A 27,991-nucleotide genomic window follows, 5' to 3' on the forward strand; every position below is an offset into this window, starting at 1 on the left:
TGACTTTCAAGTACTGAGTCAATCAAGAAGTTTCTAAAGATAATCCATTTTTGATAAATTAGAACACAATGGAAACCGTGTATCTATAATATACATATAAAAAGGTCCAGTTTGAAACTGAGCAGGACAAGTGCGCAGGGCACGTGTGATCGCGGGAGCCCTGATACCGTAGTGCTGGCCGGCTGTCTTCCGAGGCCTCTGCTTCTGCCGTCCCCAGCGGGAGCGCCAGGGGCGGCCTCAGCTCTCGGGGCCCTGGGCGGGCGCCTCCTCCCCAGCCTCGGCCCTCCGGTGCCGGCGCATGTGTCGGTACTTGTCCACGTAGGCCCTCACCAGGTTACCCACTTTCACGGGGTTGATCTCCCCGCTCTTGCTGTGGCATATCTGGGGGCGTGGGGGGAGGGGCACACATGACCCGGATAGCCCCCCCGGGGGGACAGGCACCAAGCAAGACCCATCCCCCTGCCAGGGCCGCCTCGAAGGCCTGCTGAGGGCCCAGCCCCTGGCCAGACACGCCACGTGTGGCTGTGGGCCCCAGATTTGGCCCCAACAACCACCCTCAGGCTCTGGCTCCCCCACCTGCGAAAGCGGTGCGTCCGTACCTCCTGTCTCTCGCCCGCTGAGCAAGGGACGGGGGCGCCGTCCCGTCCCCTCACCAACACCCATGCTTCCTTTTCCCGAGCACCTGAGCTCCCGCCACAGGAAGACAGAAGCGGCCTCCGGCCGTCGGCCCCTCCCGCGCACACCCACCTTCTGCACAGCCTTGCGCAGGATGTCCTTGTACTCCTCCTTGGTCACCTCCCGCTTCTGGTAGAAGGGCTTGATGGCCAGCTTCACCTCCTCGACCGCCCGCTCCTGCACCTGCAGCTTCTTCATGTACTGGGAGCAAGCATAGGGGTGACCACCCGGCCAGGGGCCGTGCCGCCAGCCCCGCCGTGGGCCGGGGACCCACACTTACCTCCTCATTCTTGGCCTTCTCCGCAGCAGGCCTGGGAGCCGCCGCCCTCTCCTCAGAGTTGCTGGCGCCACTGCTGTAGGCGGCCGGTTCGGAGACTGCGGGCAGGGCGGGGGGCCCCGGGGCCGGGCTCTGCGGGACCCCGCAGCTCGCCAGGGGAAGGCTCCCGTGCAGGATGTACTGCACCGCGGGCTGGCCGGCTGCTGCGTACGGCGGGAGACTCACAGGCAGAGCTGGGGTGGGAGGCAGGTTTGGGGTATAAACCTGGACAGAAACGCGCACAGTTCAGGGTAGCGCTCCCCACTGCCCCAGCAAGAGCCCCGCCAGAGAGGGGAGTCCTCAGCCCCAGCCTGGCACCACGTTGCTCCAACCCAGGCACCTACCTGAGAGGGCTCCGCTTCAGGGAAGCTGGACTCTGGAAGCGCGTAACTGGCAGGAGGGGGCTCAGAGAAGGGTGCCTGCTGGAACCCCACCGAGGGGCCCATGTCTTCTGTTTCCCAGACCCCTTCCCGGGGCTTCTGGGGCCTGTGGAGCGGCATCCCTGAGGGCCAACACAGGGGAGGGTGGGTGCTCTTGGCCACCCTGGGCTAGAAGCGGCTTCCCAGCTGGAGAACTCCAGAAAGGCATCCCGGCAGCAAGGACCACAGCCTAGGCTGCAACCACCTCCCTACCTTGTGGTCTATGCTACCCCAGGGACCGAAGAGATCCGTGTGCCCCCCCCCCCACCGCCAAACACACAGCCCAAGGGCCACCACCCCGTGCTGCCCCGAGTCATGCCCGCGAGCGCCCGCAGGAGTGTCCTACTCACGCAGGCCTGGGTCCGCGGCGGGGGCGCCACTCTGCGCCTCCTGCAGGTTCCACGTGACTCTCTTCACCAGCGCTTTAGCCCGTAGGAGGGGGGGCTGGGGGGGGCCTTCCTCCTTCCCCACGGGCACCGCGCCCACAGCCCGGCTTCCCAGGGCGCCGGCCACCACGGCGGCCCCAGTGGCCTCCTGCTGGAGCCCGGGCCTCTCTTCAGGGCCCTGTGCCCCGGGCGGAGCCTGGGCGGTGTCTTCACCGTGGATGGACGACACCTCCCGGCGGATGACTGCCACGGCCAGGCTGGTGTCCTGCTGGTGCCCGCCGGCCGGCGGGATGGAGGGAGTGGGGGGGAGGTCCCGCTCTGGGGAGGAGTCTGTGCTCTCAGGGGAGGGCGGGGAGCTCATGTCATCCAGCTGCATGAAGAAGGCTTCGCTTGAGAAATCCTCAAAGATGTGTCCTGCCTCGACAGAGTCACCGTAATCCAGGTCCTCGGGCGGATGGCCCGCCGGGGCCTCTGGAGCCACCTTGTGGGTTTCGGCCCCAGCTGGGGAGGCGTCTGCTCCTGCCGGGGCCAGCGGCCTGGCTGGCGGCTCCTGGTCAGGCTTCTGCTCCTCCTGGAGAACAGGCGCCAACTTCCTCTCTGGAGAGCGAGGCCTTGGCCGCCTCTCATGGGAGCGAGGACGCTGGTGCTCCCGGGACCTGTGCTCTGTGCTCGGCGACCTCGGTGACCTGGATCTACGCTTCCTCCTCTCGTGGGAGCCCCACCGGGTTCGGGGCCGCTCCCGGCTCCTCTCTCGGGGGCTCCTCTCCCTTGGGTGCCGGTGCCTCCGGGCTCTCTCTAGGCTGCTGGGGGGAGAGCACTCCCGCCCCCGAGACCTGGACCCTGACCGCCTCCGCTTCCTCCTCCTGCTCTCCCTGCGTTCGTGGGAGGAGCTGCCGGGGCTGCCCGAGCGGGACCTGGATCTCCGCCGGCCGTGACCCCGGGAGTCCCTCTTCCTCCTGCGCTCATCCTTTGTCTTCTTCCGCTTGGCTCGCTCGTGGCTGCTGGAGTGGTCGCTAGAAGACCTCCGGCCCCGGGACTTGGTCTGCTGCCTCCTGGGGTGGTCATCCCCTACCAGGGGCGACACAGACCGTGAGCTCCTGTCCCCAGAGCGGGAACCCGAGCGGGAGCCCGAGCGGGTCCTCCTGTGCTCCCTGGATGTGGCTCGCTTCCTCTTGGCTTTCTTCCCGCCACGGGAGCTGGACGTGGAGCGGGAGCACGACGGGGACCTCAGCTCCACGATCCTGTGGGTGGTCATCTGTGGTGCATCAGGGCTGGGTGGGGCCTCCGGCTCGGCTACAGTCACGCACGTCACCATCCGCTCCTCGGAGCCAAAGAAGGTACTGCAGGGCGGCTGGCCCGTGTCCTCCCATGGCTCCGGCGGGGAGGGCCTCTGTGCCCGGGAGGCTGAGCCCTGACCCTCGCCCAGCCCCTCGCGCAGCCCCTCGCGCAGCCCCTCGCACTCCAGGTCGGAGGTCCCCTCGGCAGCCCCCTCGCCCCGGAGCTCCAGCCCGCTGGAGGAGGGCCCCCGAGGGGGCTCAGGCTCCGTCCCCAAGACCGTCTCCACGGTGTAAGAGGTGACACAGCGCACAGTCTGCAACATTGGGGCCTTCGGGCTGTTGATGGAGATGGTGCGTGTGATCTCAGACGGCAGGAGGCCAGAGCCCAGGCGCTCGGGGCTGCTGCCGGCAGAACTGGAGTCGGAGCCTGTGGGGTCAAAGGGGTCGTAGATCTCGCTCTTGAGCTGTTTGGTCTTCCTGATGGAGAACAGGGGCGAGGGAGTCTCCTTCCTCTGCACCTTGTTGTCGACCGGCCGAAACGTGTTACAAAAGCCGGGACTGGAGAGTCTGCCGGAGTGTGCCGTGTTCCCGGGAATATTGATCCTGAAGCTCTCGAAGGTCGAGCTGACCCCCTTCCCCTTCGAGGGTCCCAGTGAGGCGGGGGACTGGGAGTCGCCCCCAGAGGGCGGGCCAGGGTCCTGTGGGCCCCTGTGGCGTGGCTCTCCCTCCGCTCTGGCACCATGGCCGGGCTGCCCAGGGCCCTCCCTGCCCGTGAGCCGGCTGATGCAGGAGCTGGGGATCTCGGCGCGTTGCTCGCTGGCGGGCGCCGCGTCCGTCTGTCTGCCGCCGCCGTCCTCCCTTCTGACCTTTGGTATCCGTGGTAGCTCAGAGATGTCGGGCCTCCTGGGAGCTGGCTTCAGGGCCTGGCCCAGCAACGCACCGGCGGGCGGCAGCTGACAGCAGCTACTGGGGGTCTTGGAGGACGCGGAGCTGGGAAGCAGAGCGCGTCGGCTGTCACTGTCCCATCGAGTGTCGTCCCTTTGCTTTAAGCCGGGCCCGCGCACGCCTGACAGGTTCTGAGTCTGACCAGACAGAGGGGTCACAGGCGGGTCCAGTCTCACAGCCGCCCCAGTCCTGAGGGCAGGGACACGGGAGGGCGCTGGCCCGCCACGACAGCTCAGCCCCGCGCCCTGTGGCCCACTTCCCGAGTGCGGCGCTCGGGGCTGCAGGCAGGCCCTGGGCCCACGGTGCTCGGCGCCTTGGGATGAGCCGCCTGTGCTCCGAGGGAAGGAAACAGGTGCTGGAAGACAAGAGGTGAGCGGCCGTCAGTCCCCGCTGCCGGCTCCTCCAGCGCGAGCAGTGCGTCGCCTGGCCCAGATCACAACGGCCTTCCCCTAAAAGCTGTGCTTTTAACTGCCTATTCCCAGGGCGCCTGGGGGGGCTCAAAGTGTCTCCCTTTGGCTCAGGTCACGATCTCGGCCTCCTGAGACGGAGCCGTGTGTCGGGCTGGGAAGCCGGCTTCTCCCTCTCCCTCTGCCCCCCCAACTCCCTGGCCTGCTCTCTGGAATCATGAATAAAACCCTTTAAAAAGTCACAATAAATAGATAAATAAAGGCCAGTTCCCCCTTCACCCCTGAGACCTCGGTGCACCTGGAGGTCTGGGCCAGTGCTCGGGTCTCACGTGCCACCAGAGATTCTTCCTCGTGGGTCTCACGGGTGTGCTCCGCACCCATGGAAAGTGTCCCTGCCAGTTACAGAGGCTTGTCATGGCAGGTAGGTGTGTGTGTGCACGCACGCGCACGTGTCCACCAGGGACAGGAAGGGTACAGCCAGCCCCATCCTCCATGGCTGGGGACCCCAACCCCAAAAACCTCCCAGGCCCGGCTACATGGGGGCGGGATCTACAGGGGCTGGCTCTGTGGCTGTGGGAATGCACACCAGCCACGTTACGACCACAGAGAGTCTGTGGGCTGGTCCAGAAACCCCATCATCACCTCGACTCTCAGCCTGTGAACTCTTTCAGAAAGGCAGGTAGAGTTAATGGAGAAGAAATGAGAAAACCGTGCCCCTTCAACGTCCATTCTGAGCAGAGAATGCGTTTTAGTTCAACTGGCTCAGAGGTAAGGAGAACCAAGAGGCTCATTCCCAGAGGGTCAAGGCAGAGAGGGCGTCCGCACGGACGCAGATGGGCTCCGCGTGGCAGCCACCTCACCTGCACTCTTGGCGCTGAGGGAGCCGTCCCGGTGGATGACGATGTCCGCCCCATTCATCATCAGCAGGCTCTGGCCCGACAGGATGCTCCCCACCAGGTCTGGGACAGGGGCCTCGTCCACCTCCGGCTCAGGCGCCGCGGCAGGAACACTCCTCCTGCAGGTACCGAGTCGCAGCTGCCTCCCTGTGCCCAAGACCCTCACGCCAGGCGGGAGCCCCAGCCCCCCAGCACCCTGCAAGCGGGCAGCATTGCACACAGCCAGCAGCCCCCAAAAAGAAAAGCAGCCTGTTCGGAGGGGAGATCATCTGACGCTTCTGAACCCAAATGCCCCCAACAGTCCTGCAGCAGGGAGGGTGTGCGGCGGTGGCCTCAAGCTCCCATGGCTCCTCGCCCCCACCACACACCCAGACAGACTGCGGCACTTCCTCCCAGGCCAGGTGGAGCGCCAGCCCCTGTGGAGCCCCGTGGTCTGGGCCGCCTCCCAGGACCATGGCCCCCTGCCCGCACACACCTGGAGAGCCCCACGGCCACGGGCCTGGCTACGGGCCGGTGAGAACGCAGCGCTGACTGGGACAGGACCCGCCTCTTGGCACTCAACGGGGAAGCAGGGTTTGCAGACGGCTCTTCACTGCTGGAGAGAGCACGCGGGCCGAAGGGACGCTGACCCCATACCATCGGAGGCCCAGGGAGACCCTAGGTCCCTCCTCGATGGCATATGCGGCAGCACTCGTGCCCCAAGTGGCACACGGGCCCCATGGAGGGGCTTCGTGCCGGTAACAGCTCGCTGGGGCAGGTGTGCAAGCTGGACCTTCTCTGCTCGAGCAGAGGCGGGTGTAGGGCGCTCCGTCACACCCCGTGACTCTGAGGAGGGGTCCGCAATCGCCACCGTCGCTGTTCAAACGTAACGTCCGAGGCCACTGCCCACAAGGAAAGGAGGGAGGTCGCCCTGCCCTTACCTGTCAAAGGGGTCCAGCTCATAGGGGTCTCCAAAGAGCGACAGGGAGGCCACGCCGATGTCCGCACGCATCAGCCCCAGAGAGGGGTCTGCCGGCTTGTGCACAGACGGGATGCAGGCTCCACGGGCCGGACCCCGGAGGCCCAGTGTCCGTGCGATGCGGGAGCGAGCTGTGGCTTCATTCTGAACCGAAGTCACAAAAGGCAAGGAATGTAAGCCAGATGGGAGCTGAAGGGCTTCGTGTGTGTTAACAGCATTTAGAGGTTTTATTCCGACAGATTTAACGAGCGTATCTCAACATCCCCAACCTAACACACTGCAAAACTGCCCGCAGAAGCTGGGCACAGCTGGTGCACCGTGCCGCGGGGGCGTCGACCCTGCACACCTGGGACCCCGCTGCCGCGGGGGCGTCGACCCTGCACACCTGGGACCCTGCCGCTGTGGGGGCATCGACCCTGCACACCTGGGACCCTCCCATTGCAGGGTGGGGGGTCCGATCCTGCACACACACTGCCAAGCAGCACAACGGGCTGTCCAGGTGATGGCTGCCTACACACCTGAGGAGCAGTGCTGGGGGACCTGCACCCCCACCCGGCAGGTGTGCCACCAACCCTCCAGGACTTTCACATCGGCGGACTACCAGAGCAGCTGCTCGCTCTCATTGAAACGGAAGTGTAGGCTCTGTAAGTGTGCGCTCTACGGAAGTGTAGGCTCTGTAAGTGTGCGCTCTACGCACTCAGGCCATCAGGCAACGACAAAGGTCCAGGTGTAAGTTCATGTTCAGTCGCAACAAACACCTGCACAACGGCCACAACTGGGCTCGAACGTTTCATGTTAACGTGCTCCTAGCGCGGCCCATGAGCGTGGGGAAGACGACCCTTCAGAGCTGGGACGCGTGACACAGGCGGCACACACAAGGAAGGGCCAGCCCTGAAGCCTGGGGGGTAAGAGAACCAGAGCATGGGGAACGGCCTGACGTGGGCAGTGCTCGCCGGGGACCCTCTTGAGTCACCTCGGCAGGACAAGAGTGTCCCGGCCGAAAACCTGGCCACATGCCGCGGGCAGCATTCCTCTCTCAACTCCCCCACAGCTCCCACCGGGCGCCCGGGCACCAGGTGACCCTCCGCCTGCCTCCCGGACAAGCTGCTGGCCACGGCCATGCGGCCTCCAGACCCGCTGCGCCGCCCAGGGCCCAGCCCTGGGGTGTCAGGAGTCCCACGCAAGCCCTCGGGATGTCCAAAGGGTCCTGGGCAATCTCTTGTCTCAGCCCCATCTTTAATGTGTGCTGTGGAAATGTTCATTTTTACTGGTGGATCTCTAAGCAAATACAGAAAATGGGAGCTTTTTCTGTGCGACCCGCCACCTAGCTGCACGAAGGAACTGGCAGCACATGGGGAGCGCTACCGTCCGAGGCTACCTTTGACTTTTTCCCTTTTCTCTTCCTCACGCGACCCTGGCGCTTCTTAGATCTCGTCCCGGAGCTTCTGCTCTTCACCGACGACCCGGACTGCGCTTTCCTTCTTCCCGGCACCTTCCTCCGTCTTCCTACAAAAAGCACACTGAGAGTCTATGCTCCCCTCCGTGCCCGAGGCCCCGGCCCTGCTCCGGGTGTCCCCCCTCAAGGACGCACTCTGCGCCCCCAGGACCTGGCACGAAGACAGTCACGTGCAGAAACAAGCCGGAAACAGGCCGTAGCGTCACCAGCATTTCCGTGAGGAGGCGCGGCGGCGGTGCAGAGCCACCTGCCAGGCCGGATTTTAAACCAGGGACTGTCCCACATCATTTGTCACACAGCAAAACGAAAGGAAAAGCCAAGCTACCAGCCCTGATGACACAGAGCGAAATGAAATGAGGAGCCCCAGGTACGCAGCCACCGGCTGTGACCCTGAGGCTGCTCCCGACAGACTGGGGTGTGGGGCACTGGCCGCACAGCTCCTGCAGCCCGTCCTCGAGACCAAACTGCCCACACTCTGCGCTTCGGCCCTGGTCCGGCTCAGGGACGCTACCATGGGCTCAAGAAGGACCCTCATTCCAGGACGCCCCAGCAGCCCCTGGAACCCGGTGGGGGCTTCAGCCTGGAAGGAGCGGCCTCCGCAGGGTGGGAGCAATGGGCCCTTGCGAAGTCTGCGGGGAATAACGCTCGCCACGGCCTTCGTGCAAGCTCTGGGCCCTCACAGCCCTGCCCGAACTCCACCTAGCAAGTGACTAGCAAGCGAGCTTCTGCGACGCAAACCCGGGCCTGGGGAAGGACTGGGATCCCACCCCATAGCGGGGAGGCCTCTCCCTGCCTCGGTGAGCCCAGCAGGGCCCACCTGTGCCCTCCGCCCGGCCGCTCGCAAACACAAATCCAGTCGGACGGCAGTTTCGGGTGAAGCCGGGTGAAGGTGGGGGGACCCTGTGGCTCCGCTCCTGGCCGCCACAGCAGGAGGGGCGCCCCGGCCCCCCAGTTGCCCCCAGAGTCAGGAGCTCCCAGAGCCACTCACCGGGCGCGGCTGACAGTGTAGCACGGATCTTGCCAGGCTCTGGATTCAAATAAACTAGGTTTTAAAATTCTATCACATTTATGACACAATTAGAACCTTCAACCCTGAGACTATCTCACGGCGTTAAGGAGCCACTACTTGTCTTCTCAGGGGTCACAAGGATACTGTGCTTCAGCTCAAAGGAAAAAAGACTGCGTCTCTCAGAAACACATTAGAAAATACCTCCAGGGAAGAGGCCGATGACAAGAAAGATCTGCTTCGAGACCACACGGAAGGGAGCAGGTGAGGGGGACAAGTGAGGTCGAGGCCGGGCGATGCGGTGGCTGAGTGAGGACTCGCTACGCCCTTCTCCCTCTGCCTCCAAAGCTTTGACAGAAGTCTGCAGAAGCGAAAAACTCACTAACAAAACCAAAACAAAACGAAACAAAACAGGAAACCAAAAAAGAACCCAAAACCAAGGTGCCTGGGTGGCTCAGTGGGTTAAGCCTCTGCCTTTGGCTCAGGTCATGATCCCAGGGTCCTGGGATCGAGTCCCGCATCGGGCTCTCTGCTCAGCGGGGAGCCTGCTTCCTCCTCTCTCTTTGCCTGCTGGTGATCTGTCAAATAAATAAATAAAATCTTTAAAAATAAAAAAAGAACCCCAAACCAAAGAAAAACTACCAGGCAAAAGGGAGCAAGCCAGACGCAACCAACGACAGAAGAACTGTTCTCCGCTGCATGAGCACAGGGGACGGGGGTGTGGCCTGTCCTCGGTAGGGTGCGCGCTGGGGACCAAAGCAAACCCCTCCAGTCCTGCCTCGTGCACCACAGTGCTGGCAAGACCTGAGCTGTTCTGAGGCTGTTCTCTGGGCAAGGAGACGGGTGAGCAGGGGCACCAGCGAGCACTGAACTGCCACGTTTCTGACACAAACACCTGAAGACGCAGATGACACGATACGAAACCCCATAACCTTCGTTCAGTCACGTCACGAACGGCACGACCTTAGCATGGATTTCCCGGCTCTGTCCACTAGAAAGGGCTGGAAGGGACGGCCCACCCTGGTGGACAACACGCACAGAGCGCGGTCGCACGGGGGGGAGGCCCACAAGTGCAGGCTGCCCACCCCCACACCTGCGCAAGCCACAGAGCCAGACAGTACCCGGGTCTCTGCCCCAAACGTGGGGAGCGCAGGGCACGGGAGGGCGTGTCACACACCCCGCGGGCACAGCGACGACAAACGCCGACCATCCCCAGGACTGCGGGAGGGGGTGCGTGTGCTGCTGTCGGGTACGGAGCCACAGAGCCCTAACTGCATCTTCCCCCCGTGAGCCCACCGTCTCCTTCCCCAGGAGAAACCGGGCACCTGCCGGCAAGCCACGAGGACATTCAGAACACTGGCAGCAGCTCTGTCCCAACAGCCCAGGCAGAACACAAGCCAGGCGACCGGCCTCAGGAAACCCGTCGACAGACTACGGCATGTTCAGGGGACGCTGACCCTCCGCAACAGAACCTCTTCCACCACTGACACGGGCCCCGAGAGCACCATGCCACGCCACGTGACAAGCCACTGTGCACTCGGGAGGACCTCACGGACGTCTGAAAACGGGCAAAGCTAGTGTCCAGGGCGAAGGACGCCGGGGCTGCCCGCTGGGGGCGGGGGCACCCGCTGGGAAGGGAAGGGCCGGGTGAGGCAGCAACGGCCCCGCTGTCAAACCTGGATCAGTGCCTCAGATCATGACCCACTGAGTAAGCCACAGTCTGCTGACAACCGACGGGGAGAAGCAGAGCTCCCCACCGGAGCCCATGTCTGCTAAGGGTCAGAGCTTGAGCCGGACCCTGGAAGCCACCCGTCGCACTCTGCGGGCAGGGCCGGTGTGGGGTGGGGTGGGTACTGCCCACGAGAACCCCAGGGCTTCTCCCCGGGAGGTGCCTACTGACACCAGGCAAAGACAGGACTTACCGGGACAGAATCACCAGAACGAACACAGAAAAAGACAAGAAGCCTGTGAATTAATCAGTTCAATGGCTCCCACAGAGAAAGGCCCAGAACCAGGGGCTTCCTGGTGTACCGCTGCATCTGGGGGGAAGCGAGACCGTTCTGCCACCAAGGCCTACAGAGTGCTTCCCAACCAAGCTGGGGGCGGCCGAGTCGCCCGGATGCGTGTGCAGGAGGCCTGCGGTGGATGGTCAGAAGGCCTGGGCGGACCCCACCAGCCCGGCCCACAGAGCGTCTGTGCCGTACTTCTGTGATGTGAAAACACCAGCGTGCAGAATGTGACGCGGCTCTGCGGGTGAAGCTCGTGGGAGGCGAGCACGTGGCCGGCTGCTGCCCAGGGACACACACGCGCGGCCCGCAGCGGAGCCACCACACCCGGGCTTACCTACTCTCCTCCTGCGCTTGGCAGGGGCTCGGGGCGTCACGGGGCGCTGGTACACAGCAGAGCTCAGACCCGCAGCGACAGCCTCGATGGTCTCGTCCAGCAGAGAAGACATGAGGTACCGTGGGACATGCTACACGGCAAGGAGGGCGCCGTCAGCAGGGCGACCGCCCATGGGCTTCTCACGCAGGCCCCGTGCCCTGAGGACGATTCCAGGCAGGACCCCAGCAGGGGCGGCACCACCTGGGAGCCCCTGAGGGACCCAGTGCCAGCCCCACCAAACGGACCACGGAAGCTGGACGCCCTCGGCCTGCCAGTAACAGACCTAGCGGGTGCGTCCTTCTTGCTTCCGACAAACGCTGCGCGCTCCCACGGGCAGTCCAGGGCCTGGGAGGGCCTCCTGAGACGCGAGTCGGGGTGACAAGGAGCCGACTGTGCGGGCTGCCAGCCACGCGGGGGCCCAGGGAGATGGGGAGCGAGGCGGACACAGGAGGGAGGGAGGCAGGACTGCAGGCGTCTGTGACGGGGTGCTGGGGCCTCCGCCAGGTCCTCTCACCCGACTCCCTGAGCAGCCAGACAGCAGAGAAGAGCCCCCCCCACTCCACCCCCAGGCCAGGGCTGTCCGTGGCTGGTGTTGCCACAGGGCCCTGCACCCCGAGGGGCTGAGTCGGGCACGGCTCCACGGCGGGACCGGCAGCCTTAACCGTGGGCGCCCACCTGAATCCTCCTGGCGGTGGAGATCCGGTTCCGGTTCACAGTCGCTCGGACCCTCTCACTCTGCCGCGTCCTGGCAATAGCACGGGTCCTCCCCGCGTGGGGCCGAAGCCGGCTAGTGGTGGGCACCACGTCAGCCACGAGCAGGGAGACCTCCTCCTCACTCACAGGACCCGCATCTGGGAAGAAGGTGCATCCTGGACTGATGTGTGTCCGCCATGGCCTTGGCCTGGCAGGGGGCATCTCCCCGGGGTCCTGGGCTGCCCTGACAGAAAACCCTACAAGTTCTCCCAGAAGGTGAGGGGGAGGCGGCACCTATACCTGCCGCGGGAGCAGCTCCAGGCGCAGCACATTCCGGACAGAACCACTCATCCACTGGCACCTCCTGGAGAGGAGGGTCCAGACACTCCATGTGGTACCTACAGGAACGAGGAGCAGACGGGGCTTTAGCACCACTGTCACGATCCCGGGAGCCACCACCATCATCCTGATGTGTCCCAAGACTGCCATGCCCCCGCTGTAGATTGAATCGTGACTCCCAGTCCCCATGTCGAAGCGCTAATACCCAAAGTCGCTACATTTGGACATGGGGTCTCGGGAGTGGTGAGGTTACCTGAGATCATAAGGGAGGGGCCCTGACCCATGGACTGGGTCCTTGGGGGAGAGAGGGACCCAGTGCTTCCTCTCCCCACCGGAGAAAGGGCCTTGAGCGCACAGCGAGGTGCTGCGGGCAGCTTCCACCGGGAGCATCTCGCCAAGCTGAGCTTGGGGACGCGGTGCAGGCCGGCCCGGTCAGAGGTCCACATGCATCGGATGGGAGACACGAGGCTCCCTATCTTCCTGCATCCTTCCCTGGGGCACGCTGGCTATCTCCGCCCTCCAAAGGGGGCCCAGCGGCTCCGGAATCCTCCATAGGAGGTGTACTGCGTGGAGGGATGGGCGCAGGTGGCCTTGTGATGGAGGGCAGCTCTATCCCGTGGGGGGCGTGCGGCCAACCATGGCCGGTATCCTGCACCTGCCTGCACCTGGAGCCTCACTTCTGGCTGGTTATGGGACCTCAGCTTGTCCTTCCCCGCCCCACGGTCACTCGGCAGCCCCAAGAGTTTCAAATGGTGGCACCACATCCTTCACAACCCAGTCCGAGGAGCCAAGGGAGAAAGGCAGGTTCTGTGTGCTGAGAGCAAAGAGAAACGGGGCCCAAGCCCAGTCTCCCAGTGGCTTCGACCCAGTCTTCAATGAAAGCAGCTTGGGAAGATTCACTTCACGGCTGGCATGGGCTGCCCATGCCAGCCTCTCCACCTTCACGCCAAGACCCCAGACAGCCCTGAGCCAGACGGACACCCAAATGGAGTCCCCACTAAGTCCCTGAAGACCCAAGCTCAGATCCTGAGCAGCTGAAGGACCACCTGCTGGTCACGGGGTTGCGGGGGGGGGGGGGGATGTGAGGACCCAGGGAGCCAGGCTGGGGGAGGACTTCACAAAAGGGCCACAGGGACGGGAGTGGGGGCTGGGAGGCCCCTCCTGGAAGGCAACCTGGCCAGTCCAGGCCAGCATCAAGTCCTGGGGAGCACCCCAACACCCCAAGTAGATCCCAGCCTCAGGAGATCCTTCTGAGAGCTCCGTGGTCACAAGACGAGAATCAGGAATCGCGCAGCTTCTCACAAAGCGCTCCAAGGACCCGACACGGCTCACTCCACGTGTTCCTCAGGCCAAGGTCCAGGGCCTCGAGGGGAGGCCACTGCTGTGTGACAGGTGCCCCGCCCGGCCAGCCTGTATCCTGCGCAGTCCGTGCATAGGCAAGACTGGCTGGGGACTCACAGAGGGAGGGTCACAGAGCAGCCACCTGGACGGGGGCACAGCTCTATCCCCAATTCCCCGCACAGCTGGGTAGACCAGGCACCCAGAGCTGGCCTCCTGCCTGCAAGGACCACAGCGACGGGACGCAGTGACGTCCTCAGTGGCTTCTCTGGTGACTCAATGCCTTTCCGTTCAACTGCAAGTTTCAAAAAAATCAGGGATAATCTGTACTTCACTTCCAGTAATAGTGCAGGATCTGTCACACACATTTGTGTATCGACAGCCTTGTGACTCTACTTCCAACGTAACGGAGTCATTTCGGGAAAAGAGGAGCGACAACGACAAGACGCGGCAGGCGGCGGGTAAGAGCGGCGTGGGGGCGCCTGGAGGCACGAGACCCCTATGTGCTTAACGTTTTAGATTCACCAGGATTTTTACGTACTTGAGCTTTCTTACCTGCTAAATAATTCAAGCACGGAAAATACAAACATCCATACGTTAAATTCACAAACATACTTTATAAGAATAAAAAAGTTAACAAAGCTGTGAAAAGTCCTTACAAGCCTCTGTCCAGTGTCTAAGATTACACAGAGACCCTGGCGCAAAGCACTGAGGCCATGGGCCCAATTCAGAAGCGGCAGGGACACGAGCCGCCCGTGAGCAAACGTTCGAACGGCCTCACCCGGGCTCTCCGGCCGCTGCAGAGGAGCAGAAGGCACTGGAGTCTGGCATCCGGCTGCGGGGCCCTGTGCTACAAGAGCAGAGGCCAGTGGCCAGGACCACGGACAGCCCTTCCCACCCCGGATGGCCTCTCCTATAGCACCCGGCTGCTCCAGGCCCCAAATGGCCACAAACACGGGGCAGGACCGGTTTCGCATGGAAAGCGAGCTCTGAGAGCGAAGCTGCCCGCTCAGACCACGCTTCCTCAGCTTCCCGCCCATACTCAGGCAAGACTGTACACGAGGCACAGGGGATGGCAGAGCAGGGACTGGTCTCGGGGGTTTGCAGGACGCCGAAGGCACCCCCTTCTGTCCCTCAGACTCGCAGCGACCAAGGAGCAGGGGGCAGTCAGACACGCCCGCCCCCGGCCCCCCAGCTGGAGCACCCCGAGTGGAGCACTCACACGGCACGCACGCCGGCAGCCCCTCGTGGAAGGGCACACGGGCAGAGCGTGCCCGCCGCGAGGGCGGCCCCAGAAGGCGCCTCAGGGAGGTCAATGCACAGCGCGCATCAACTGTCTGGCTGGCGCGGGAGGTCCAGGGCAGGGTCAGAGCCTGGGCCAGCCTGCAGCGGAACAAAGCGAGCGCCTCCAGGGCCAGCTCGGAGTCCCCAGGGCTCGAGACTTCCTCCTGCCGCTTCTCAGCCCAATCCTGAAAAGGGCTACCTGCAGCCCAAGAGGAAGTTCCAGACCCGCCAGCCCCGTGGGGTTCTCTCGTTGCCGCCTGTGCCCCGAGACGCTGCCGCCTGTGCCCCGAGACGCTGCCGCACCACAAGCTTACAGACTGATCTGCGGACGTCCAGTGGCAGCCCCTGCGGGAGTCCCTGAGAAGAGGAACCACGATGGAAGGAGGCTGGGCAAAGGCTCCCAGGAGCCAGGGCCTGCTGGACACAGGGGTCACCTGACCTCATAAAAGGCGGGGTCCCACACAAGTCCTTTGTCTGGGCCCCCGGGGCTGCTGACCGGCCCCAAAGACCCCAGCTTTTCTGTCTTGATGTGTTACATGCATCTCTGTAAGGAGCCTCACGATATTTGGAAGGAACAGGCCGAGAGTATAAACGGCAGGGAACGGAGGAGCCCGGGAGGTCTGCCGGCTACCAACCGGCGGCCTGGGATTCAGGTGCTCCCGACACAGCGGGCTTGGCCTCGGCGACCGCAACCGCAACTGAGGGGAGGAAGCCCAGAACACAGGGCTTCCTGTGGCACTTCCCAGCCGTAAGGGACTAGGGACAGCAGAAGGGGCTCAGGGCCCTTCGGAGCCACCACGAGGAGGGCCCCAGGCTCACCCGGCGTCACAGCCGTCACAGAGGAGCAGACGGTCCTCCCGGTCACTCCTGCCGCACACCTCACAGAAGGTTGGGTCTTCTTCCTCATCCTCTCCGGCTCTGGCGTTCTCCACTGGAATCTGTGAGCAGGAGAGCACTGCTGGACGCGCGGCAGGTACAGCCCAAACTGTGGAGCAGACCGCGCAGCCTCTCCCTGCCGGTGGTGGGAGGGGCCGCAGAGCGGAGGGAGCCGGCAGCCACAAGCCAGGACGCTGGCACCGGAGCACGAGGAGGGAGCAGGACAGAAGCAGCAGGCCTTTCCTCTGGTGAGAATGACTGTGCGACCCGGCAAAGACAGGGAGACACAGATGCCAAGGACACGGTCCTCACATGGGCCGCGACACTGGGACAGTCCCAGCCCCATGTGGGGCCGGCCCTCACAATGCAGGCTCAGAGATGTGGTCCTCGGAGCTTCCGTCATCCAAGCCTTCACATGTGCGAGGTCTGGGGACACAGTCCCCTCAGATGGGACACCACCTCTGCACCCCACCTGTCTCCCCACGCCACAGGGCACAGCCTCTGCCTCTCCTCCTCCTGTCACACACACACACGGCTTTTTCTCCAGAGCCGGGCAGGTGGACTCCCACACTGTGGCTCCTGGACCTTCTCGAGCCGGGCTCGCTCATGGGCTGCCAGGACCTCTCTGCACACCCAGCAAGGGCTCGGGGTCCAGTCTGGGTAAACGGAGGCTGCCCACCCAACGTGGGAGGCGCTCCCGGGTGGAGCAGAACAGAGCGCCCGGGCCAGGGCCAGAACCGCAGCTGCCTCCTGCAGCACAAACCAGAGCCCAGCAAGGGCCCGAGTGCCCGCACACCTCGGGCTCTAAGACGAAACGGCAGGCCTACCGCCAGGAGCTCCGCGTGCCTCTACAGAGCACACACCTAAGAGCAAAGGAGAACCTCTGAGCTGCCCAGTGCCGTCGGCCGTGTGGGCGCCCCGCGCCGGCCGCGGCGCAAGAGCAGAGAAGCAGGGAGGCGGAGGGAAGGCAGGTGGGCGTGGGGCAGAGGACGTCTGAGAAACGGCCACTGTCTGCGTCACCCAGAACCAGCGGCCAAGGCAGCTCCTCCATCAACCGGCGTCGCCCCTACAGGCTGCAGAGGGCCCGCAGTGGCTCCCTGAAAAGCACTTGGCCAACACGATCCCTTCAGGAAACCGACGGGCCCTGCAAGCACGTTCTCCCCTCACACAGGGACCGACGTAAGACGGCGCGGGGGCTCGACCGCTGCACCTCTGCTTACCTTCTTCAGGATTTTACCACCGAACCGGGCTCGAATACAAATACACTTAAACACAGTTCGATCGACTGGACAGGAATTGGCATTCTGTAAGAGATAAAAGTTGTGTCAGGATCCCACAGGATCATTTTCTCCATTCAAAATAAAGAATTCCCTCGGGTCAAAAACTCACTATAACCTGATCATCCAACCTTCACTTAACACCAGCCCAAGAGGTACAGGGGCTCCTGTCCTGCCCCGTCTTGGGTCTGACCCTCGGACTCCTGTGGTGTGTCTCGTGGTGGAACCTGGATCCCGGCTGGCCTCGCTTAAGTCCTCCCGGCGGCCCCGGCTCGGGGTGAGGAGCCCTTCCCTGTCCTGACAGGGGCCCTGCATCTTCTTCCGACGGCTTCAGAACACGGCTCGCTCGCTTCCGATCTTGAATCCGGGGGATGCTGTGTGCGCGCCGCAAGCCGGGCCCGCCTTCCTTCCGTCTCACACACATGTACCGAGCCCCTCTCTCCCTCGTGCGAGACGCTGCCTGCTGCCTGCCATGTGTGGCAGGACCTGCAGGTCCCCACCACACTCCCGGGGCCTGGTCTCCATCCCGGGGCAAGTCCGGTGCACTCACTGCCGTTTCATAAATCTCAATAGCCGGGAGGGGCTTCTCCCTTTCTTGAAAGGACCAGCAAGTCTTGGTATTTTCCTGCTATTTTCCGTCCCTCCTCTCCACACTTCACAATGCTTTGAGGGCCCAGGAGGCCCCGGGGTCGCCATGGCCATCTCTTGGAGCTGGCACTTCCCTCCAGAAAGTGCTTTCTTCATTCAGACTCAGTGGTCTTAGAAAAGGTCTTCACAGGTCTCACGTGTCTTCCGATGACTCACTTCTGAGTAGGACTTTTCGTCCGTTTATCCTGTGCTCAGCCATTCGCTGCGCTTCGTGTTCTGACAGTTCTGGAAAACGTCTGTCGACAAACTTACTTGTGACGAGAACCTTTTCCTACGTGACACTTCTACCTGTATTTTCTCCTCCTGCTAATCCAGTATGATACCAACTAGAAAACCAGCACCTTGTCAGGCTCCTCAGTTTATAAGGCTTTGGTTGCGAAAACAATTTAACCCTTCATCGAACCTGTGCCATCAGGTCCAGCCCCACAGGACAGGAAGCCCTGGAACGACACAGTGCGGCGGCAGACAGGTGAGGTGGCCTCAAGGCAGCACAAACATGGCCAAGGTCCAAACTCCTGAGCTGTCTGGAAACACGGGAAGCAGGACTGGGGCGGTGGGGTTACGGTTAACCTCGCGAGGGGAGGTGGAGGCACGGAGGTCCACTACATCCACACAGCATCCATGTGGGTCGAGTCCCAGGCTGCCCAGAGGACACATGGCTCCCGAAGGCAGGGACGGGCGGGGGCGGGGGCGCACATCACTTCTCCTGTCCTCTTCTTCATCTTCAGAGTTTTTCACAGTAAGTAGTTTAAAAAGTCGGAAGAGGGTTACTGCTGCTCAGGTTCACCATCGGGCGGGGGGGGGGGTTGCGCACCTGGGGGGCTCAGTCAGTGACACATCTGCCTTCGGCTCAGGTCACAATCTCAGGGTCCTGGGATCGAGCCCTGCATCGGGTTCCCTGCTCAGCAGAGGGCCTGTCCCTCTCCTCCCAACCTGTGCTCTCTTTCACTATCTCTTTTCTCAAATAAAATCTTCTAAAAATTAAAGTTCATCACGCAATATACGGTTTCTGATATGTTCCCTTTATCTGTCTTCCGGTGGGCTCCCTGTCCTGCTGGTTGTCATGACTCGGTGCCGAGCTCCGTCCCACGCTCTGTCTGTGGGGTCACGACATACCGGGCTGCCTCTGCCAGCCACAGACTGCCCTGAGTCATCTGGGATTCCCGCACACAGGTCCCCACGGGGCACTGACCCAGAAGTAACATTTCTCTCTCCCGCCTCCTCATCCCATGCTCCACGGGCACAACACCCCACACTGAGCTCTCCTGGAAACCCCAAGAGTCAGGAGCACACCAACCAAAGTGAAGAGCACGCAAGGACCCAATGCTACGGCCTCCGTGTCTACCGCGGAACAGAGAGCGCCACGGGCAAGAGGCCGGCGACTGCAGGGTCACTCGTAAATGGAGACAGGTCATCCTGAAGGAAGGACGGACCCCAGAGAAGCTGCCTCCTCACCTTGGACCATTCGACGATACAATCCAGGCAGAAATAATGGGCACAGTTCTCCGGGGTCCCCACAGCCTGGTCCCTGAAAGTATTGAGACAAATCGGGCAGCTCTCGGAATCATCGTCAGAACTGAATGCGCCACTGGCTTCCAACTTCCCCTGAGCGTCCACCACAGCCACCAAGGCCTCCGCGCCCTCTCCTCTTCCTCCTTCTTCTTCAGAGTCTTCTGAACCTTGAAAAAGGAGAAATGTGACTTTGCGAGCTGGAGCCCCGGAAGCAAACAGGCCACAGCGGCATGCAGGAAGGCACGTTTCTAAATCCTGTACTCGGGGGACAGACACCTTTCTGACGCCCTGCCCGACAGGCCCACCCCTGGGCACCTCACTGAGGTGGCTTCCGAGCTAAGAGGATGGGATGCGGCTGAGCGGCCGTCCCAGCTCCACAAGCCCCTCCCTTGCTGCGGAAGCCGAACACTCCCCATCAGGGCAGCTGCCAGGGGCCCGTCCCCGTCGGACAACGGCCCCTGCGGAGCACAGCAGCCTCCAGAGAGGGCCACACACCCCCAAAACCCTCCCCCAAACACGGTCTTAACAAACCATCTGCCTCCACACGAGACCTTCCTTGCAGGTCTATTGCTTTTTCTTTGGGGATGTAGGGGCCATGGATTCCTAACTGGACAATATGGCAGTTCTGATCAATTTCTGAGAGGTTCTGGGGCTGGATCCGGACCAGCAAAAAAGGGACACTGTCAGTTCAACACAGCGGTCAGCGTATGCAAACTCCACGAGAGGTTCAAGTTCACCTGTGTGGCAGGAGCGTCCTCACAGGGCCCAGGACACAGCCACATCCAATCCCTTCCAGGGCAGACAGAGCCCGTGTCTCCCCTACAGGCCTGCTGCGGCGTGGCCTAGGAAGTACTCTTTTCCCAAACAGTTGCATCCTTTAAAAGCCATTTTCCCCGGTTGGTTGCAGAGAAAGAAGTCAGAGCGCTATGCGCCCGCAGGCGTGGAAGCAAGCAAGCAGCTCTGTGACCTGCCTGCCGGTCAAGGGAGTGGCCTCCAGGAGCAGGGGACAGCCCCCGCCGACAGCCAGCCAGAGGTCACGACTTCAGCCCTACCCTCTCAAGGCTCTGAATTCTGCCAACAAGCAGTGCCCTTGGAGGAGGAACCTGAGCCTCAGGTGGGCCCTGTAGCCTCGTGACCCCCGATGCTGGCGAGTGAGACCTGGGCAAAGGACCAGCAACGCACACCGGGACTGCTGACCCTGGAAACACTGAGGTCACGAGCACACTGTTCTGAGCTGCTGGTTACACAGCACGAAAATAATACCTAATGAAACTGGTATGCAGAAGTTTTGAAAAGGGCACGGGGGAAGCTGCCCGAGAGTGGGCTTCTCTCAGCTTTCCTGCTTTGCTAAGGGCAGAGCGAGCACAAGGGGGTTCAGTCCAGGCGGTCAGATTCTCCCTATGGAATTCCGAAAGGCAAAAGAATTGGCCATCTCAGGGCCGCGAGACCCTGCGCAGCATCTGGAGTGCGACGGCAATGAGGGACGGCGACCAGCAAGGACGGGAGCAGTAAGGACCCACAGGGGTGTGCAGGGCCCTGAGCCGTCTACCTCCGTGCGCCCCTCCGCAGGGGCTGCCGACGATGGTCCTGCCTCACTAGGGGATCAGTGAGGAAGGTGCGGACGAACACAGGGTCCCCAAGAAGGGCACGGTCCATGCCGGAGCCAGAGATGGGGGTGTCCGGAGGCTGCAGCCTGAGCAGGCCACTGTCACTCCCACTCCCTCGTCCGTCACAGCTCCCTGTGGAGCGGTGTGCGCTCGGCCTGGAGGCTGGGGGTCAGGCCGCAGATCCGAGGCCAACATTCTCAGTTTTTGTGGTAAGACTTTTCTAATACATTTTTTTAAAAATATATATATTTTTTCTTTTTCTTTTTTTGATAGACAAGGGAGTACTAGTAGGCAGAGAGGCAGGCAGAGAGAGAGAGGGGACAGCAGGCTCCCCGCCAAAGCAGAGACCCCGATGTGGGACTCGATCTCAGGACCCGAGATCATGACCTAAGCCAAAATCATGAGTCCAACACTCGACTGAGCCACCCAGATGGCCCTTTCAAGTAGCTGATACCTGAAGTTGGAAAGGCAGCAGCTGCTCTCGCGCTACGGCCAGAAAAGCAGCAAGCAGAAAGAGCTGCTCTGGGACGGGCCAGGCCTGCAGGATACAGGAAATGCCCCTTCAGGAGATTTCCCTTCTCAAGGTCTGACTCTGACTGCACTTCCCGGAACCTGCTCAGGATAGGCCGCTGCCTGTTAGCAAGGCTGGTGCCGAAGGAGCCAAGGGCACTCCCGTAAGCAGAAGGGCCTGTGAGCCACGAGCAGGGCTCAGGCACTCCCTCCATGCAGCGCCTCCCCACCTGCAGGCCTGGCACCCGCATCCCCCTCCCTCCTGGGCACTCGGCTCTGTGCCACTTGTCCGTTTCCAGCAGCACTCGGTCCGCTACCGCCAGCCCCTGCCTCCTGTCTTCACAACACAGCTTAGACGGGCCTCTCTGGAAGCTTCTCCTCTCCACTCTAGGCCCACAGAACCCCTCTTCTGGCGATGCCCCATGTACCTACTCTTGCCATGGACTACCCTTGTTATAACCACTTCTTTCCATCACTGTCTTTGCTGCTAAGTGGTGAGCTCAGGAACAGCAGGTCAGCGGGCTTCTGCACTCCCTCCGGGCCCCACCCAGATTCTCTGGCATCCAGCAGGCCCTCAAACCTTTGCTGGAGAAACGAACCTCCTGCCTTCAGCTCTGCCAATGCCAAGAGTCTGTGCCTGAGACCTGCTGCAGGTCAGCCCAACGCCACACGTCAACTGTGGGGGACAATCAGAAGAACTCTATTCGTGACCTGCAAACTCAGGACATACTTTCAGGTCCCTGTGTGCAGCATCCGAAATCCAACTGTGGACGAGTAAGTCACCGACACGCACAAAGTTGCAAACTCACATCCGCTCATGCTGCTGCAACCCTGTTCCTTCAGGAGCCCGTTACCTTTCTGTAACATTCTAACACTGCCAACTGCAAGAGCCCAGAGAGACCATGATCTGCAGATGGTACTTGCTTTAGGACCATGCCTCTCTCCCGACTTGATGACTACTTCCAAAGCCCAGCGCCCTATCAGCAGTTAGGGCCAAGTGCGCCCTCCCTCTCTGGAAGGTGAGCCCAGCGGGTCTCAGACAGGGTGGCCCGGGGCCTGGGGGCCTTGGGAAGCCATGCGGCAGCCTAGGTGGCTAGAGGGACAGGGAAGGAGGTGCTGTGAGCCCAACCAGAGTCCCTTATGGCAACGTTCCCTATGCAGAAGTTCGAGGGCACAGAAGTCAACCGGCACGAAGGGGCTAGGAATTCCTTAATGAAATCACCGCCTGCGCTCGTCAGCTCTCGGGGGCTCTGGTCAGAAGAATGAGAGGAAGCCATGAATGGCTACACTGAGCTGGCCTGTTGAGAGTCCTGGCCAGGTGGCCCTGGGCCACGGCAAGCCTCTGCTCACTGTGCTGGCAAATCCACTCCACTGGGCTCACCCCAGAAAGACCCCAGTTCGTGCTGCTCCGCATTCCTAAACATTTTAATCTTTAACGAAGTTGTGCTGTTGGGACGCCTGGGTGGCTCAGGTGATTGGACGACTGCCTTCGGCTCAGGTCATGATCCCGGAGTCCCGGGATCGAGTCCCGCATCGGGCTCCCAGCTGCATGGGGAGCCTGCTTCTCCCTCTGACCTTCTCCTCGCTCATGCTCTCTCTCACTGTCTCTCTCTCAAATAAATAAATAAAATCTTAAAAAAAAAAAAGAAGTTGTGCTGTCAAACTGAACTCTGAAACAAAGGATTACAATGAAAATGAGCCCCTGCCCTGGCAGAAGGTGAGGCCCGCTGGGAGTGCGGCCCTCCGCTGGCCAGTGTGGGCCAGCCACCAACTCCAGCACCGTTCCGTCAACAGTGGTCCCCGTCCCGGCGAGGGACAACAGGAGGCCGCGCAGCCGGCGGCGCTCTCACCGGACGGGTCCTCCAGGCCCCCATCCTCGTCCTCTCCGTCCGTGCTGCAGCTGCGCTCACTGCCCGTGTCCTCCTCAGAGCCCCCGCCGGCGCCGTCACTGCTTTCTTCTACAGCAAAAGAAGTGGAGACAGGGGCCCCGAGAAAGTGTCACAACCAAGGCAGCGACAAGGGACACCACCTCCCGGAGGCACGGAGGTGCCCGAAGCGCCCACCAACGGACTACGAGCAGCTGCCCCCACGGGTGAGGACAGAAGCAGGGAAGCACGTCCTCTCACTCTGCTTACATCTGGGCGACTCAGCGGAGCAGTAAGAGAAACGTACGTAGCCCTCACGCAGTCAGAGACAAAGAAGAACTTAGAAAAAGGAGTAAAAGTTGAAAACCGACCCACGCAGATAACCCTCCAAAGGGACCCCGCACACGAGGCAGCCCCGCTGCTTCTGAGAGGTACGAGCCGCAGCCCCCTGCGCCCCGCCCGGGCTGGGGAAGAAGGGGCGGGAGACTGGCTCACCAGCACTGCTGGCCAGGGCGGTGGGGCTGAGTCGCCGGCGTCCGGCCGGCCCTGGGCTTCGGTCCACAAGTTCGTCCAGACTGTCGTCATCCATCCCTGGACATTGGCGTTCGGCTCTGAAATAAACCAGAGTCAGGAAGTTCTCAACTGTCCCAGGATGCAACGCTCCCCTCCTGAAAGCCCGACAGTCCCTCGGCACACAGCACGACCCGGTGACAGGTTCGTCCGGAGGACAGGGAGGCCGAGCCGTGAGAGAAAGCAACTTGAACTGCAAAGCTGTGCACAGGTAGGAGAGAAGACACTGATTCTCACCTACAGAGCAAGAAACTCAAATCCCAATTTACGACGAGCTAAGTAAGCTTCAGTCTGGCACCTACGGCACCTCACCAGTCCCAAGGAATCCTGACGCCAGGCTTATAAGCTGAGGCAGAGCAGGGATGTCAACCTAGCGGGGTGGGTGTCAGAAGGGTGGAGGGGGCTAAGAGGACCCTGTCCCTGCACTCTCCTGCCCTGTCGCTCTTGGCCAGCGTTGGCCAGCCTGACCTCCGCACACCAGGGGCTGCATGTCCGCTGAGCTGTTCTGACCGCACCCCCCCCACGGGACACAGAGTCCAGGCTCACCTCTCAGACACCATGGCCACTTTGCTCTTGGGCTCCTGATGTCCGGGAGCCCTGTCCTGCCTCCTCTGTCCTGTCACTGCAAGGACAACACAGAAGACCGAGACAGATGACCTCACAAATGTAGCAAAACACATCTACCTCCATTGCCAGACGTCCAACTTTTGACCTCAAATAAGGGCTCCTTTCTCAACAATGCTCTACACTTCATCTCCCAGATGACTCTCAGAGGAAACGCTTCCCACAAGGAGTCCCTCAGGTACTTACAAAGCCAGGACGAAGAAAACCCTCCCTGGGGTATGGTGTGCTTTAGGCCAAGTCCACTCTCCATGGTCAGAGGAAATGGGTCACACAAAAGACCAGGAGGCAGAGGGGCAAAGCAAGAACTGGGAAGGAGACCCGACCAGGTAAGGCTTCTTCATGGACCCCACACACAGGCTTCCTCCCCATGGGCCACGTGCCAGCACCCAGAGCTTCACGTGGCAACCAGAGAAGGGCTTATCACCACCACCTCTGGACAGATGCTCCCGGAGAATAATCCCCTGGTGGGGCTAAGGCCAGATTCAGACTCTGGAGAGCCTAACTTCCCTCACAAAGCCCCCAGTTCTAAATTAGTGAGGGCGTGTTAATTTGATGAAACTGCCAACTGCCTTATGCCGTTCCTACCTGGAAACAGTACACTCAGAGGTGGTTCTACAGAATCATTCACCCCCTAAAGCCACCACCTTTCCTCTACTTAGTGTTCTAAGGTTGAGAACATGAGCCACGGCCCCACTCAATTAAGGGTCTGCACCCTAACTGTCTGGCGACTCAGCAACACGGCAGGGACCCAGCTGTCCTGCAGCTGCCGGCCATGACTCCTGCTGGAGGCATACAGACTTCAGGATACGACAGGGCCACAGCCCTTCCAGGAGGATAACACCTCTCCTGTGGGATCAGGGAAGAGGGCCTAGAACATTCTGGCCTGTGTCATCACCATTCCCATAACTGGACTCCACAAGGTCATCCTGGGACACCTACTCCAATGCCTACCCTGCCCCTAAAGTGTGCAGCAAACTTCCTTCCCTGTAGGGAGGGAAATACCTTTCTGCAAGTCGGCCCCAAAACATGGGTTTGAACTACACAGGTCCACTTGCACGTGCAAAGGTTTGGGGCGAATACAGCATTATAAACGTGTTTTCCTCCCCTTCGATGTTCTTGGTAGTATTTTTCCCTTCAGCTCACTTTATTAAAAGAAACACGTGTTCATCAACTGCTTGTGTCATCGGTAAGGCTTCCATTCAACAGGGTGCTGTCAGCAACAGTCTTCAGAGGGAGTCAGAAGTTACGCATGGATTATCCACTGCACTGACTGGCGCCCCTAACCCCTGTGCTGTTCAAGTGTTCGCTGTACCAACACACATAACCCTACCAGGGAATGCTTCACACACCAGAAAACGTCACTCCTGAGGCCACCTAAGAGATGACAGAGCACAACCGAGGGCAGATTCTGGGGTGCAAATTCTTTCCCTGATGATGTGTTATACAAGCACAAGTTCAAAAGTCTGAACAAACAGCCCCTGGCTTCTCCCTTGGTGCACCAAGACCCAGGTCCACGGGAACGGGCAGTGGCAGGGCCTGCCTCAGAGGGCTGTCGGAAGAAGTCAGCAAGGCTGCGACTGGGGTTGCGATCCTGGGGCTTGCCAGAAATACCCACCCAGGAATGGGGCTGAAGTCCACCAGGCCCGGCACCTGCGGGGTTAAGTCCCATGGAGCCTGTGCTGCTCCACCACAGCTGTGAGGGCAGCAGGAGAGTGTCAGCCACGAGGCTGAACATCGTCTGGGCTAACATCATCACGTGACAGTTAACTGCTGGCAAAACACCCAGGCAGCCTCTGAAAGTACTTCCCAGAGTAAGCACCTGTGCAAATACCGAGGCGGCAGCCACTGGAGACCCCAGCAGCCCTCTCCCTGTCCGGAACACTGGGGTCAGAGCTGTGTGTTCCTGGGGCCACCAGAAGCCCCGGCTCACAGGCGCCTGTCCATGCTCACCATCCCCACCCTGCCGGCCCGCTCCCGGCCACAGGCAACGCTGGCGGTACTCTGGGGCTCTCCTCTCCGCTCTGGATTGAGGGAGCTGAGAGGAAACAATTTTCCTCTTTTCAAATGCAAGGACCCAAAGCACCTACGATTCTGACCAGTACGAAGGAACCCAAAGAACTTCTGGTGGTAACCGGCCCCTGTGCCAGGCCCCGGGCAAGCATGCCAGGTCCAACATCTCCCACCCTGCCAGGGCTGTGGTTCCTGACGCCACGTCTGCCACGAAGGACAGGAGACCTGAAAACTGAAACTGCAATGGAAGTGAAAAAGTAGAGCCAACGAGGTGTATGCAGGGCTGACGTGGACACCAAGCGTCCATTCTGGGGGGGCTGCAGAGAAGCCCAAAGCTGAGCTGGTCCTGGCCGAGCCCTGCCACTGGCCTGGTGCACAGACTGCACCGGAAGGCGCCAGGCGCTGGTACTCTGACTCAACACTCTCCGGAGGTCCTGGGAGGCCTCGCCTGAGCCCCAGGGTCCAGCCACACGAGCCCTGGCTAGAAGGAGGCTCCCAGGCCGACCATCACTTGCTCCGAGAAACGACGACAGCCCCTGACCTCCGCGACTGACAAGGCATAACCGGGCGCTGCTAAAAACAGCGCAGAGCAGGGGCCGGAGGCTGTGCGCTCGGCAGCGGCGCGCCCGGGGCAAGTCGCGCACCCCTCACGCGCGGAGCAGGAAGGACAAGACCTCCTGAGGAGGCGGCTCGCTGGGAGGACGACCCGAGCTACCGGGAAACCGTCCCGCCGGCCGATCGGGCTGCCCAGACGCAGACGAAGCCGCCGGCGGCAGGGGCCACCAGGAGCGGGGAACGAGTCGGCACAGGGTCACGCCTCGCTCACGCCGGGCACGGCTGGGGGGTTCCCACGGGACGAGGCGGGTGCGCCCCCCGCGACGGTGGACAGGCGGCGGCGACTCCAGAAACCCGCGCGCGGGCCGAAGGGGCTCCCGGCCTGGGCGCCGGCCCTCCCCGCCCGCCCTCCCGGGGCCAGCGCGGCGCAGGCCTCGCCCTGCGGGCCAGGCCGCAGACAAAGCGCGCGGCGCTCGGGGACGGCCCTCGCGCCCGGGCGCGGCCGGGACCCCCAGGCCGCCGCGGGCCCCGCCCGTACCCGAGACTCTTGCGTCCCTCCGCCGCTCCCGGGCGTTCGCCGCGCTGCCCGAGCGCCGGCCTCGACTAGGCCGCCGCCACCGCCGCCGCAGCCGCCACCGTCGCCGCGCGCTCCCCGACCCGGAAGTGCACGGAGCCGGCTTCCGGGCCTCCCGCCTCGCCCCGCCCGTTGGCGGGGACCACTGGGACCAGGGAGGGGAGAAGAGCCTGGAGGGGCGGAAGCCGCCGCTCGCCGCGGCCGAGGGCCTCGAGGCTTCGCAGACGCGGCCTAATGCTGGCTCACCTGCCAGGAAGACCAGTGTCTGGAGGAGCCTGGAGGGTCTAGGCCCCCGCCGGTAGGCTGTTCCGTGTCAGCCCCCCCCCGCTGGAACTTGGTACAGTCCGAGCCTCCGCCCTCCGCCCAGGGCGAATGGCAGCGGCCGTCCGGCACACCTGAGACCCCGCCCCCCAGGCTTGGCCCCGCCCCACGCCCGTGAACACGCCCCCACCCTGCTGCCTGCCCCGCACGCGGCGCCGCGGCCCTCCCGGCGTGGGTCACGCCCCCAGCCCGCGTTGCTCCGGCCCCAGCTGCCCCGTGGCGCTCCCGCAACGAGCAGCTTCGTGACCTGCAGTCGCTCCTGGAC

General features: G+C 62.2%; 1 protein-coding gene across 4 annotated transcripts; it reads right to left on the reverse strand.

The window, feature by feature from the left end:
* Positions 1-30: 30 nt before the first annotated feature.
* Positions 31-27,780, reverse strand: PHRF1 (PHD and ring finger domains 1). 4 transcript variants are annotated; one of them, XM_082749429.1, is made up of 18 exons: positions 27,370-27,780; positions 23,568-23,683; positions 23,058-23,165; positions 19,034-19,257; positions 16,874-16,957; positions 15,597-15,715; positions 12,117-12,214; positions 11,799-11,974; positions 11,085-11,214; positions 7,658-7,785; positions 6,242-6,423; positions 5,797-5,916; positions 5,286-5,440; positions 1,761-4,373; positions 1,336-1,493; positions 956-1,216; positions 748-876; positions 31-381 (listed from the first exon to the last, which is right to left on the reverse strand). In XM_082749429.1, the coding sequence occupies exons 2-18, from the start codon at positions 23,659-23,661 to the stop codon at positions 238-240; spliced, it is 4,923 nt and encodes a 1,640-aa protein (XP_082605555.1). In that variant the 5' UTR covers positions 23,662-23,683; positions 27,370-27,780; the 3' UTR covers positions 31-237. The 4 variants fall into 4 exon arrangements, with proteins under 4 accessions (XP_082605555.1, XP_082605558.1, XP_082605557.1 ...); XM_082749432.1 differs by having other exon boundaries at positions 5,797-5,913; positions 19,034-19,251; positions 27,370-27,500; XM_082749431.1 differs by having other exon boundaries at positions 19,034-19,251; positions 27,370-27,500.
* Positions 27,781-27,991: the final 211 nt, after the last annotated feature.

This window comes from Mustela nivalis (assembly GCF_964662115.1).
Source record: "Mustela nivalis genome assembly, chromosome: 9".
Taxonomy (NCBI): domain Eukaryota; kingdom Metazoa; phylum Chordata; class Mammalia; order Carnivora; family Mustelidae; genus Mustela; species Mustela nivalis.

Excerpts from the sequence above, each read along its gene's own strand:
- PHRF1 (XM_082749429.1), bottom strand. The coding sequence starts at position 23,661 with ATGGATGACGACAGTCTGGACGAACTTGTGGACCGAAGCCCAGGGCCG. Across the intron at positions 11,215-11,798 it reads CCACCGCCAGGAGGATTCAG|CATGTCCCACGGTACCTCAT; the intron begins GTGGGCGCCCAC and ends CTTGCCGTGTAG. Across the intron at positions 5,917-6,241 it reads GAGCTGGACCCCTTTGACAG|CAGTGAAGAGCCGTCTGCAA; the intron begins GTAAGGGCAGGG and ends TGCTCTCTCCAG.